This window comes from Peromyscus maniculatus, chromosome 9, assembly GCF_049852395.1.
Source record: "Peromyscus maniculatus bairdii isolate BWxNUB_F1_BW_parent chromosome 9, HU_Pman_BW_mat_3.1, whole genome shotgun sequence".
Taxonomy (NCBI): Eukaryota; Metazoa; Chordata; class Mammalia; order Rodentia; family Cricetidae; genus Peromyscus; species Peromyscus maniculatus.
The window spans coordinates 116,436,443-116,451,332 of NC_134860.1; the positions used below are offsets into that span (position 1 = coordinate 116,436,443).

The window sequence follows — 14,890 nt, forward strand, 5'->3', positions numbered from 1 at the left end:
AATAAGCTATAAATGCATATTCTAAAAGTATGATTTTTTCCTTGTTTGAGACAGGTTTTCACTATGCCTGACTCAATTCTTTCTATTTTTAAACATAATTAATTCAACTTTAGGGTACTGGAGAGATGGCTCAGTGGTAAAGGACACTTGCTGAAGATTGGAGTTGGATTCCTAGCACACACTGAGCACCACACAACCACCTAGAACTCCAGCTCCAGAAGGATGTGACACCATCTTCTGCTCTCTGTGCACCTCTGTGTACATGGCAGACACTCATATAGACACATACACATCAATAAAAATGAAATAAATCTTTTTTTTTTTTAAAGATTTATTTATTTATTATGTGTACAGTGATCTGCTTGCATGCATCCCTGCAGGCCAGAAGAGGGCGACAGATCTCATCACAGATGGTTGTGAGCCACCATGTGGGTGCTGGGAATTGAACTCAGGACCTCTGGAAGAGCTATTAGTGCTCTTAACCGCTGAGCCATCTCTCCAGCCCCCAAAAATGAAATAAATCTTAAGATTCAATTCTGTTTCCTATTACTTGTTTAACATTTAAGACTAGCGATTATTGTATCTTCACTATCAGGAAAACTTAAGTTTCACCAAAATGTTAAATAGCATTAATTAAATATTTAGACTACTTACAAGATTGGCCATCACTATTGTGTCAACTAAAGCAGAATTGTTTTTTGTGCCCAGCGTAAACTGCAGACCCTGAGGGGGCTGTTCTGTTGTCATGTCAAAGCAATGTCCTTCAAGTAGCAAATACTCTAGCTCATACTCTGCTGTAACCACTCTTTCCGTCTGCAGAGGAACACATTATTGGTTGGGTATTAAGGCTCATAAGAATAAAAATTTTGTAATGAATAAAAGTGATGATCCTAAAATAAAACAGTACACTTTGGTTTATGACTTCAAGTCTTTCTTTAACACATGATCAAACTGATAATTAACCAATATCTTCAAGACAAAAGATTGTGATTAATGTTTTCTTTCCCATACAAGTTATTCCCTAATTCCATGATTTATGCACCAGCAGCACCAGGTGGGAAGGAAGTGCATCTGGACAGGCGGTCGATAACTAGCAATATTCAAACATCTCTTCCACACTTAGATTGGTTAGTTATAAAAATCAAAACAAAACAATACAGTTTCTTCTATAGCATTCATTTCAAACCAGGCAAAAAAGTCACATTACCACCTACTGGCTTTCTTGAAATTAAAAAAATTAATGTTCATTATTTAATTACACGTAAATGCCATTTATTTAAAAAATTAAAATTAACCTTCCCATAGCAGAACAAAGCAGAAAGAAGAGAAAGCACATACAAATGAAACATTCTTATAAACATGAACACATTTGAATTTGCTATGGGTTTAGTCAAGAAAATATGTATAGCTCATATTCTTTATCATACACCGTATTCTCAGAATCAGTCTCTATGAAGTTCTTGAGGCAGACTCGCAATGAATAGTCTGTGTCACTCTGCGGCTTTAACTCATTATCTTCTGTTCGGACTCCCACGTAGCTGGACAATTAGGTACACCCCAGATGTCTGCCATTCATAGATGGTTTTTTAGAAGGCTTGGGCATTGCAACTGTGTAAATTTCTTTCTATTGGAAACATTGTATTTTAGGGGTAGACCCTTTTCTCTCCCTCACATGCACAGCATGATCAAAATATGAATGCAAATCAAATGGGATGCAATTTTTTTACAGCTTAGAATTTTTGCTAAGCAAAATATAGTAGCTGGTGTTCGTCTTTGAAATATTTCACATAGGAGAGTTTCAATGCTATTATAATATGCTTAGAAATATTTTCAGTAATATTTGAAACATTTCACATTGTATAGTTATTTTTTGCCGGTGTAACTATCTCACAAGTGACTTCTTTAGATCCTGAGATATAAATGCAGTGCTTGTTTGAAGGTAAACTCTTTGTGGATAGTATTTGCTCAATCCACTTTAAGATTCTGAATTATTTGTGAATTGTTGCTATTCTAGTGATGAACTTCATATTCTAGTGTATACAAAACCCTTACAGCAACTTGTTTAAATGGAAGAGTTTCAGAAGGAGGGACTCAGTTGAAAGAATGTTGTTTTTGTTCTTATAGGCACTACAATTATATGGTAACAGTTCTCAAGAAATAAATGTTTATACACAAGTACTCTAGTCACTTCTGAATGTCCTGCTATATAGCCCAGGTTGGCTGGGAGCTTAAATCAGTCCTCCTTCCACAGTCTTCAAAATGCTGAGATTACAAGTGTGCACCCTGTGGGAGCCCATTCTCGGGTTCCTCGTGGCTTTACCCAGCAGGTCCGAATAGAGGATGATCAGGACCACGGGTCTGAGTGCATGTGTCTGAGATGGTCTGCACTTGGCTGTGCTGAGGGAGGAGGTCTTTTGCTCCACCTTTGGCGTCTCTATAAAAACCCTGGGCCAGAGACAGTCGGGGCCCATTGGAAAAGGTTCCAGGCCCTCTCGAGGCTATCCTTTATTTTCTATCTGTTTATCTCCGCAAGATTCTCCGCAATAAATCCTTCTATCTAATATTTCCTGCTGCTCGCACTCAAGAAAACTCTGGGGAGCTGTGGGGTTGATGGGTAAACGCCCTACAGCACCCATGTTTGGCTCATTTTTGTATTTCTGCTCTTTAACTAAATCTCCTTTCCACTCCATTAAATGGCTCTACATATTACTTGAAAAATGCTGGGATAGTTACAGATACTTTAAACACTACAGTACACAATGGGAAACAGTCAGGAAGGCAGCCAACTGCTTTAGAGGCTGACTTTCTAAAGAGCCGTCTTATTCAACAAGTCGAGGAAGACACAAGAACCTTGTTTTCTAACTGTAGAGTTACAGGTGCTGCTCTTCTCCAGTTTCAAAAGTCTGTGAGAATTGCTGCTCACTTCCAGAGTGCTTAGTCGACCTGCACTCGGGGTCTAAGAATGACGACTGTCACCAGCAGGCAGGACTTTTATTTCTTACTATTAATTGTCCCACTGCAAATTTTGTGCATTTCTGGCTGGGATCTTTAAAGTTATCTTATTAATACACACTGTTTATTCTGCTTATGAGACTCCAATAGATCCTGGTAAGTGATCTCACTAATCATGAAGACAACAGGGATTTTACTTTTCCAAATTTCTTTTCTAAACTTTTCTCTTCATACATTTTATTATTTTGTATTTTCTTATTCTTTACTTATACTTGAAGGTTGATTTCAGATGATGAAAAAAGCACAGTTTTAGGTTTCTTCGTTTTGGTGAGAGGTATAGGCTGAGGGCACCAGGGAGTCAGTTAGAAGGAAACCCCTCAAATCTACATGATTGGATCAACAGAAATTTCAGTAGTAGGAACAGTCTGTAGGCAAAGGCACCCATGAGGACAATATGAACCAAACTCCCACAGGCCAACATGTGTGCCTTCTTACTGGAGGTGCTAGGTCATGCACCTTCGTGATGAAGATGACAAACACCGACGCTAGGAAACGTTGTGAAGGAAGGCAATGAGGACTATTTGCTCTGCAATTTCTGAGAATCAATTGTAGGCAATCTCTTTTAAAGTGCTGTGAATTCATTAGCTTCTTCCTGAAAACTCTTTCTCATTTCAAGATTTTGAAAAATTCAATGTATTTTTACACATTATCCTATCATTTGGAACCACAGATTAATCCAAAGATAGTCTCAGAAAGTTTGTATCATATTTAAATGTCAGATAACTTAAAGAGCAATAAGAGATGGGGAAAGAAAAGGCGTGAGGGGAGGGGGGAAGGGAGGGAGGGAGGGTTCAAGAGACAAAAGCTGCATAGCAGCTCTATCAGAAGAGGGAAGGGCAGAGACCGCCGAAGTGGGAAGATGGACTGGACTCAAACACAATGTCAGCACTGGAGCCTTCACTGAGCACAGCTGCAGTCCCACCAGCAGGACTCTCGGGGGCTGCAGACCACAGGTCTGAGTGGGTCTGTGAAACTCGTTCCTTGGCACTCAATCAGAATAGTGTTAAGAGGCCATTGAACAACAGGTCCCTTCACCAACCAACACTTTGTTTCCTGCAATGAATGTACCTTTACTGGTAACGATAAACACACCTTCACAGTGAAAGGATGGAAAAGACTTTTCAAGTAAACAATGTTCAGAACACACACACACACACACACACACACACACACACACACACACGGAAAAATGAACGTCAAGTGAAAATTATTTCATCGAGTTTAAAGAAGGTCACTTCATGCTGATGAAGCGAACAACGAATCACAAGAACCCTGTAACACTTAACATACATGAACTGAGCATTGGAATACACAATTTAAGGAAACAAATAGTAAGTCCCGACACAGACTGACCTGCACACAGGTCATACAGACAAAAGATGAACACGTATCAGCACTAAACAATAGGATAGTAAATAGAGTTTATAGACATCTACAGAAAATTCCACTCATAATCATTCTTTCAGAAGCCAATAAAATATTCTCTGAAACAGATCATATTTAGAACATGAAGCAAGTCTGAACAGTTTACTTATACAAGTAAACTGAAGTAATTTCCTGTGTTCAGTCTAATACTAATGTACCAAAATAAAAATCAATAGGACGAGGAACTACAAAAAAATGCACAAACCCATGGAGACTGAGCAGCACACTACTGAATGATGGGTAGTCATCAAAGAAATCAGGAGAGGAATTAAAAATTCTTAGAACTCAATCAAAATGAACCTAGAAGGTACAGTGAATTTAACAAGAGAAGAAAGCTTATAACAATACGTGCCTATATTTAAAAAAAGAAATCTCAAGTAAATTAATGAGGAATGTTAAGTTTAAAAAAACGAAAATAAGACAACTCCTAATCAGTAGATAGGAAGAAACAATGTAAGATCAAGTTAGAAATTAATGAATTTGAAATGAAAAATATAAAGAATAAATGAAACAGAGCTGGTTCTTGAAAAAGAAATGAACAAAATTGACAAACTGTTAGTGAAACTAACCCAAAAAGAGAGAAGACAAATTAGAAATGGAAACAAAAAGGAGACTTAGAACAGACACCAATGAAATCCAAAGTATTACTTGAGCATACTTGGAAGACTTAAATTCCAATAAACTGGAAAATCCAGAAGTGGATAAATTTATAGATACATATGATCTGCTAAAATTATATGAGTGTGAATAACTTACATAGCTGTATAATAAGCAGTGAGATTTAAAGTCTCCCAACTACAAAGTCCAAACCCAGATGGTTGTGAGTTTCACCAGTCTTTTGAAGAAGAACATTAATGTTCCTCAAACTATTCTACAAAACAGGAATGGGAAGGGTGGTCATCAGTCCTATTTTATGAAGCTGTATTACACTGGTACCCCAACTGGAGAAAGACACAACCAGGAGAATCACAGGTCAATCCCTGATGAACATAATGCAAGAATTCTTAACAAAATACTTGCAAGCTGAATTCAGCAACACATGGAAAAGATCACTCCCAATCACATTATTTGATCTCAATAGATGCAGAAAAGAGCTTTGGTAAAGCCCATCATTACTTCATAATAAAAGACCTGAAAAAACTTGAAATAGGAGAAATATAGCTCAACATAATAAATTCTATAGAAAACAAATCCATGTTCAACATTATACTAACTAGGGGAACGCAAACATAACCACTAAAATCAGGAACAAAATAAGAGTCTCCACTCCATTTCTAATTCAGTATTTCTTACTAAAGTCTTAGGTAGAGCAATAAGACAAGAGAAAGAAATAAAAGGTATATAGACAGGAAAGAAGTCCTTATTTGTGAACAACATGGTCCTATATGTAAAAGACTTTACAGACTGCTAGAAAGCCCTTAGACCTCACAAATACTTTCAGGAAAACAGTTCAATATAAAAATCTACACAGAACAGAGGATTTCCTATGTACCAGTAATTATCTCTTTAGGAAAGGATTCAGGGAAAGAGTCTCAATAAAAATGCCCTGCAATAAACATAACCAAGTAAACTCGTTTTAGAAATACATATTTAAAACCTAGCAGATACTTATTTATATTTCTGTTTATGTCCATGCGTAGGTGGATACCCATGGAGGAGGCATATGGTGGAAGGAGAGAACTGACCACAAGTTGTCCTCTGACCTCCATCCCTGCACTGTGGTACATGGGCTCACATACACCAATACACAAGTAAAACTAAAAGAATAAAACAAACAAGAACATCCACTGTACTAGTATACAAATTTGCCTTCATCTTTAGTAAATGGTAAAATTATGTATACATCAAAGAATTGTTTTAAAATAAACTTATTTAATAAACTACATAATTAATAAATGCTGGATTTGTATACCTATTTTATAGCACATGGCCCCATGTTCATGTTAAAATTCCTCAGGTGTAAGTGGGTCATAAGTAGAAAAGTTTAAGAAGCTATGGGAAAGAAGACCCAAGATTAAACCAACAGAGCTTCAGGCACCTGCTTGTGGACAAAGATAGCAAAATATCTGCAGACAAGACAGCAGCCCCTTCAACAAATGGTAATGAGAAAATAGTTCCCTCATGGAGAAACACAAGGTAGAGTTCTATTCCTCACAAGGATCCAAGTCCTTACTGTGAGAGTCGACACTCTACTGATCTAAAAGCATGGAGAGAGAGTATCAGCAAAGCAGTCAGTTCGGTTAAAGACTCCACAGCCCAGGAATTGGTCTCCAGCTCTGACAAATGGGACTGAATGGACTTTGAAATACTGCACAGCAAAGGAAGCAATCAGTGAAAAGACAGAAACCTTACTACTTATGTAGCTTATGGAGGACTAAGGTCTAGAATAAAGAACTTGGGGGAAACTAAGTATAAGAAACCAAACAATTGCACAAATGGGCTGATGAAATAAGCATGCAGTACTCAAGAGGTAAGTATACATAACCAATAAACATAAAAAATGTTCAACATCCTAGCCATTGGGAGATGCAAATAAAAACTATGACTGAGGTTCTACCATACCCCAGTCAAATGCTTTTCATCTAGAAAAATGAACAAACAAACAAACAAACAAACAAACAAACAAAACTAACAAATTCTGGTGAGAGAGCCAGAGCAGGTGTACTTAGGCACTGCTGTGGAATGTCAGTGGGGGAGCCACTCTGGAAATCAGTAGGCAGATTCCTCAAAACACTAAAAACAGAAAGCTCACATGCCCCAGCTCCTGACTATGTTCCCGAAAGACTGAAAACAACATCACAGACATAACTGCTTATCTGTACTTGCTAGGGCACTACTCAGAATGTAACTTGACATTGTGCCAAGTTAGAGACAACCTATGTATTCATCAATAGATGAGTGAACAAAAACTAATGACATACACACAAGGGAGTTTTATGCAGCTATGAACAAGAATGAAATGATGTCATTTGAAGACAAACAGATGGCACTGGGGATGATCATGTTAAGCAAAATAAATTAGACTCACAAAGACAAGCACGTTTTCTCTTATTTATAGTTTCTAGATTTTCTATAGGCATATAAATTATTATACATGCTATACATGCACACATATGACTTGACCCTAGAAGTAACACTGGAAGACTGGGGGGGGGGGACTAGAGGATAAGGGGAGGAAGTGGAGTTTCTGAGAGGTATTTGTGGCTATAGCACAGGACAGTCTTGAATGAAAATGTCCTTATGACACTTCATCATGTAGAATGAATCTATGTCAATAAAAAAATTAAAAAATTCTCTGCTCCCTTTCTTTCCTCTCATGGACAGTGACCAAGGCAAGAAAAAAAGGTCTTACTATATACTAGCCAGAAGCTACATTAGAAATGATAGGAAGCAGGTATGTTTAGCCACAGCCCACCAAATTCTGTTCTCTGTTTTCTAAATTTTGTTAAGGCTATTTCACTAGCTATGAGCTGGGTACCTCAAAATGTGTTCTGAATAAACCCTCTAGAAGTTAACCTTGCTAAGCAAAGTAGGTAGCCAATACTGTCAATCTCAACTATCACATTGCATCTCCATCTTTCCACATTGTTTATCTGTCTTTCTGAGATAGTGGTATATAGCAATGAAAATGGTGAGGACATTTATGAACCTGGAAATGAGGAGAAGTTGATTTTGGAAGCAAGGTAAACGTGAAAATCGGGTAAAAGACCACACTAAGACCCAGGGTTACATGAAAATTTTGGTATCCATATGTGATTGCTGACACAGCTTTACTAGACATGGATTTACCCTATTCCTTTCTCTTTCCATGACTTCCCATAATAACTTACATCTTTTAAGTTAATATTATCAAGGTCACAGTTGCTGTGTACTATTTCAACCAGCCATCCTTCTGGTGTAATCATGTTGAGAGTTAAAAGGTGTGATTCTGGGATGTCCAGGAATTTTGCCACTGGTCCATGAGAAGGACTATTGTTAGTTCCTGACATCAGCTCTGGTTCCAGAACAAAACGGTAAAAGCTGTTAATAAAACATAAAAATATTGTGACTAAAATTAAAATGATTATTCCTCAAATATCTTTAAACTGCAAATGACTTAATAAATATGACTATACAATTTTAAATCAAAAGTTAAATACACACCGTATGCCACAGGAGTCAAGAGACCATTTTATATGATTATGTATTGTATTATATGTTTTTACTCTTTAATGAAAATAGTCAGAATTTCCTAAAAATATATCTGAGTTAGAGTATATAATCTATCTGTACTTATTTCTATACTCCTTCACATTTGCTCACAGTCTACATTCTACTATTTTATTAGCTTCCGACACTACAAAGAGGAGAAATGAAAGCCAGGAAATAACTAAAATTCAAGTAGAAATTCTGATATCAATTTTAAAAGTTCAACTAAAGCCAAACAAATGGGATGGAGTTAAATGCACCTGCTTAATAGATCATTAGTCACAACTGAAGTTTTACTGTGTTTTAGCCTCATTCATCAGTATAATCATACAAAAAAAAATTAGTCATTTGTTAATAGTGCAAGGCAATATTCAAGAACATAAAAAAGGATTGTTTCAGTTCTCTAACACATTTTACAATTGTGTTAAGCTCGAACTCATATTGTGAGTTCTATAGTTTCATTATTCAACTGCTATTTTGATTTCTCTTAAGAAAGATGTACTTTAAAGTAAAAATAAAGGTAGTGTGAGCTCTGCTGCAGCTCTCAAGGCTCAGTGAATGAGGGAGAGGAGTGTGGAGATGGCAAACGAAGCTCATCCAGTTGTCTGGTGCTGTAGGAAGAAGGGCTGCAGCCCTCTCTAGTCGCGGGCTGAAAAGGACCCCATTAACTGCCATCCAGGCGTTTCTAAGCACACTTCATCTGCGACACTGACAAGAGCCAGAGAGAGAAAGCCAGCAAGGCATAAACAAACCAGCTTGTTTAATCTGAACTGCAGAAGTTATTCAATTAGTTAACCATATTTTGCTCCCGAGAACAAAGTCATTAGGTCCAAGCCTTATTCCAGCATAAATGCTAAGGAGGATTTTTTCCAGGAATGTTGCAAATAGAACTTTCTCTAGAATTTACTGAAATAATTTCAATGGCAAAGAAAGTTAAAGGCAGCTGCAGTGTAACTGAAGTGAAGGAGAGATACAAGAGCATGTCGTCATCGGATGGAGTTTAGAGGAAACGTAAGGAAGGGGGAAAAATCAATATTCTAGAACATGTGAACCCTTTGGGGGGTCAAAGACCATTTCACAGGATTGACCAAAGATCATCAGAAAACACAGATATTTACAGTAGCAAAACTATAGTTAGGAAGTAAGAACATAATTTTATAGTTGGGAGTCACTACTACATGAGGAACTATATAAATGGTTTGCAGCATTAAGAAGGTTGAGAGCCACTGTTCTAGAACATAGAAAGTCAAGGGAACAATTAAAAAAAAAGATTTATATTTTATGTGTATGATGTATTGGTATGCTTGTGCACCATATGCACGCAGTGCCTGTGGAGGCCATACGAGGATGCCAACTCCCTGGATCCTCAGGTATGGAGAACTGTAAGCTGCCATGTGGGTTCTGGGAACCAACTTCCGGTCCTCTGCAAGAGCAGCAAATGCTTTAAATGCTGAGCCATCTCTCCAGTCTTTAAACCGAATAACCTCAAAAGTTTCAAATATCCATTTCTATTTGGCGCATGTGCATGTGTGCACATGTGGAAATCACATGTGTGCACTTTGTGGAGTCACTCTTCTCCTTCTGTCATGTGGGTCCCAGAGACCAAAGCCAGGTCACCAGGCTTGGTGGCAAGCACCTTTACCTGCTGAGGTATCTCTCCAGTTTCCCTCTCCCCACCATTTAGTAGCTTGAGAGACTGAAGATGAAAGATAAAAAAAATAAAATAAAGGTTTAAGATAAGAAATAGAATACTTGATAAAGAAGAAAGCATGGGATCAAAATAGGGAGGAACCACTTGTGTGAAAAATCAGAGAAATAAGGCATTTTTCCCATACCACATGAGAAGGCTTATAAAGACAGGATGTAGTACGTGACTAAAGAAATTCTTGTTCAGTATTTTGTTCATCTCTGAGAAAAATGGGACAATATTTACTAAAAGGGAAGGACTAAGAATAAACCTGTAAACTATCTGATTGACATATGCTACAGAGTAAGATTATGATGAACTAGTGGATTAAAAGTCATACGAACTGTAGATGCTTTACAACAGCTAGTACTTTGCTTATTATTCCTACTACAGAAGCCGTGTTCCTTCTCTCTAATAGTCAACGTTATTATCTTTAATTTTATATATTCTTATTTTAATTGTGTGCCTATGCACACACACACACTCATGTGCACATGGGTTTAGTGCCCACAGAGGCCAGAAGAGAACATCAGAACATTAAGAGTCCCTGGAGCTAGATTAATAGGCAGTTGTAAGCTGCAAGTTGCTGGCATGGATGCTGGGAACTGAACTCAGATTCTCTGTGAGAGCAGCAAACTCTCTGAATCACTGAGATGTATCTCCAGCCCTCAATTTTTTTCTTTTTCTTTAAATGTATTCCAAGCTTTATAGAGATATTCTGAAGGGATTGTCCATTCTTGTGAATAAAAATTCTGTGCCCATGGGACAGACCTTTTTATTAATAGCTAACATATTTAATGATTTTGATCAGATTTAGAAAGGTGTGTGTTGAATTTGAAATACAAAAAAAAAAAAGAACCAAAAAAGTAAATCAGCTATAAAAACATGTCAGTCAAAGGGCCAATGGATGAATCCTAAATTCTCATTTTAACTTTCTACATTTTCCATTCCAAGCATTAAAAATTCCTTGTTTACAGTGACAATTGAAGGTAATAGTGTGTACTGTATCAAACATAACACACTTGGAAACAATAAAGAGATGAACTGAATTATCCCTTTCTTGTCAGATGTATGTGCATGCTTAGTGTTCTGGAACTAACTGAGAAAAGCATACTCATAAGCCTCAGCAAGCTACTTTAGCCCAATAGGTGCGACCTTCTTTCTGCCTCAGGATACCAGAGGATATTGACTATCCCTAGAAATAGAAGTGGTTACACTGACAGTCACTCTGTCCACAAAAAGAGAAAGGGCATGCTTCTGTTAGTTAGGTGTTAGTTTAGGTCACACTATGAATAAGAACTATTTTGCACAATGATACACACAAACATCTCTGTACCACCAACAGATACTCTAAACTACTTTCACCTTCAGACCCCCAAATAGTGAATGCAATGATGTAAGGAAGAGCATCTTGAAGTGTAGAGCTGAAAAAGTGCTGACAAGAGTTAACCCCAAAACTTTGGAAATGACTTATTCCTCCTCGATAACTTCTCAATAAATACTAAGTCAAATTCCTAAAACAAAAATTCATACAACTTCTGCAGTAAGGTGAGATGTCTTCACTGAGTCGGGTTGTTTTTAGCTTCACATCAATTAAGAGGGAGACACTGATTATCTAGTGAGGCACACAGGGCTAGTCAACCACAGATTCTTCCCTTCCTGCATCTGCAAGTCCCTCAGCACTGAGCCATGCAGTCCACTCACCTTCTCAAAGGGGCTTCCGAAAGCTTGCTCCTGCAGTTCATGAACAGCTTTATCCTTGCATTCACAATCTTGCCAAGGACCTATTAAAAATTCCCATATTTGATTTTCAAATAGAGCATCGATTATTCCCCACTACTGTCACATCTGACACAGGTGACACATGACACATCTCCACATACCCTGATATGTGATGTACAGAGAGAGACTCACCTGCCTCAGGCCATAGGAAGCTACAGAAGACATTGACATTCACACAACTGACTTCACTGCACCACTGACAGCGGCTAGTCTTTTGTTTAAAATAACTTTCTTTCAGGGTTTTTCAATTTCCTTAGCATTCAAGGAAAAGCAATTTATTTATTCCTTGAATAAAATTATAAAATTGCTAGAACCTTGGTTTGCCTCACAATACTACTTAGGATACCCTGATCTTTTTAGAATTCACTCTGTATCTTAAGAGATATAGAAAGTTCTAGGCTATACACAGATGATCTATCCTTCTTTTCTCTTGTCACTAAATCAACAAGAAGCAGAGAAAACTCATTTTGTTCTCCCCATCTCTACATAGACAACAGCTCACAGATGATTCAAAACTATTAATCAGTAAAGGATACAGATAAAGGTAGAAAACAGCGTACACATAACACGAAGACTAGAGACTCACTGAGGAGTGAGAACCAAGTGTGCACTGAAGAGCTCTGTGGCTTACTCTCCACTCTGTCACTCACTTTGCTACCAGGAGGGTCACCGGATGACCCCCTCACATGGTAGATCAACACTGCACAGTTGAGTTGGTTATCTGACTAGAGTGAGTGACAGAGGAGCTAGAGACTACAGCCAATGCATGCAACATTATTTTATAAATGTATTACTCCATAACAAAAGAACTGCTGAGAAATAAGGCATGTTATTATTACCAAGAAGTAAAGTGCAATTCCTCTCTCTCTTATCTAATTTTACATATATTATTTATAGGTTCTATTGTGATGTAGGTTTTAAAGATAAAATAATGTTTTTTTCTGAATAATGATTCTTTATGGGAACAGGGAAGTTGTACACTAAAATCAAGGATAATTTGAGTACTACAAGAAGTTCCCATGTGAAGGGTTTACAAATGCTAAGAGAGAATGTTGAAATGCTCATGGCAGTAGTTTTGTGCTGTTCACACAATCTGAACAGAAACATCAAAGTTTAAGATTATCATCTACATTAATAAGTACACTTATAAAAAGTATTAGTAATAAATTCCCTTAATACGGTCTACTGTCTGAGAAAGCTACAACATGGAATTCTGATGGAATATACAGCAATATCACCCCACTTGATCACTGGCAGTATCCATTAGGCTTACTATCTACACTTTGGCTGGTTTCCAAGGGAAACCAACTGTGAGAGGAACTTCCAAATCTGAGAATATCTCCTTATCTTTTGTTTAAACAATTTTCGAGATGATAACAATGTCATTTCCCCTTCCCTTCTCCCCCAAGCCCTCCAATGCGTGCCTCTCTACACCGTGCTCTCTTTCACATTCATAGCCTCATTTCCTCTAATTTTTGTTAGACACACAAAAATATACACAGACATAAATATGACCTGCTCAGTCCATATGTTACTTGTATGTATGTTTTTCGGGCTGGTCATTTTGTATTAGGTAACAAATTGGTGTGCTTTTCCCTGTTTCTCCTGTTCTCAGTATTCCTTAGTTACCTGTAGTTGAGAACATTTTCCAAACTTTCACCTTCTTTCTTCCTTTCTGCCTCCCTCCCTCCCTTGCTTCATTCACTTTCTCCCTCCCTTCTTCTCTCATCTCCCTCCATCCTATTTTAGACAGAACATGGCTGCACAGCCCAGCATGACCATACACGTATAGTCTTTGTGCTTCTGGTTTTTGATTGGGACTAAACATATGTTAAAACACTAGACTTCCCCTCCATTTTCATATTTATGAGAGGTGTTGGGCATAGTTTCCAGTCTCTATTATTACTTCCAGTCACTTGTGGAACTTTGGAGGTGTGGCATTGTTCTCCCCTTTATGTTAACAGTAATACAGAAATGTCCTATGGGAGAGATACAGAATTTATATCTTCCACATATGATATGACTAGGGTCCTTCCCTTGTGAAGTCATTTAGCTTAATCTCCTGAATTCTGACAAGTGATCTTAGATTACGAGATAGTCTTTAGCAGCTTTTATGCCTGACTGCTAGATGACACCGCAGCTTCATCTTGTTGATGGAACATCATCTGCTCTAGGAACAGACAGACGTACTGGATACAACCTCCATGTTCCTCCTTCCCGAGCTTTCTCTGTTCAGGCAGCACTATATGTTGCCCTTTGAGCTTCACCCAGATAAAGGTGAGCATCGGTGTCTCCAGAAGGAGAACATGGGAAGACACCTGCTTCATTTGCTCAGGCCGCCATGGCAAAATGCCACAGATCAAGTGGCGTAAACTACAGAAATTTATTTTCTCACATTTTCCAGGCCGAGAAGCCCAAGATTAAGGTCTATTTGGCTTTTGTGAGAAGTCTCTTCTTGGTTTCTTGGTTTGAAGGCAGCTGTCATGCTCTTGTGCTTACCTGACCTCTTTATATGCTCAAGGAGATGGAGAGATACTGAATTTGTATCTTCCACATATGATATGACTAGGGTCCCCTCCTTAGGAAGGTCCCATACCCACAGTCACACTAACAGGCAGGGCTTGAAATTCACTGAAGCACATTTCATGTGCCACAGTATGGACTTTGTAGGGAACAGCAACTTAGCTTACAGCAACACCCACCTAAAAACTGCTGTAACACTTGTGCACAGTTCTATTATTTCACACTGAACTACATATACTCATATGTGTGTGCATGTGTTTAAAATGTCAGATG

At 37.9% G+C, this 14,890-nt stretch overlaps 1 protein-coding gene across 3 annotated transcripts in view; it reads right to left on the reverse strand.

Annotated features, from left to right (window-relative positions):
* Nucleotides 1-14,890, reverse strand: part of Uggt2 (UDP-glucose glycoprotein glucosyltransferase 2) — a 126,960-nt gene that overhangs the window by 50,476 nt on the left and 61,594 nt on the right. For all 3 annotated transcript variants that reach the window (XR_013042611.1, XM_076545563.1, XM_076545564.1), the window contains 3 exons: nt 12,017-12,096; nt 8,268-8,457; nt 655-813 (listed from right to left, as the gene is read on the reverse strand). Coding sequence is in view for 2 of the 3 variants with exons in the window: in XM_076545563.1 (XP_076401678.1) it covers nt 655-813; nt 8,268-8,457; nt 12,017-12,096 (429 nt within the window). In the remaining variant the exon portion in view is untranslated. The remainder of the gene's footprint in view (nt 1-654; nt 814-8,267; nt 8,458-12,016; nt 12,097-14,890) is intronic.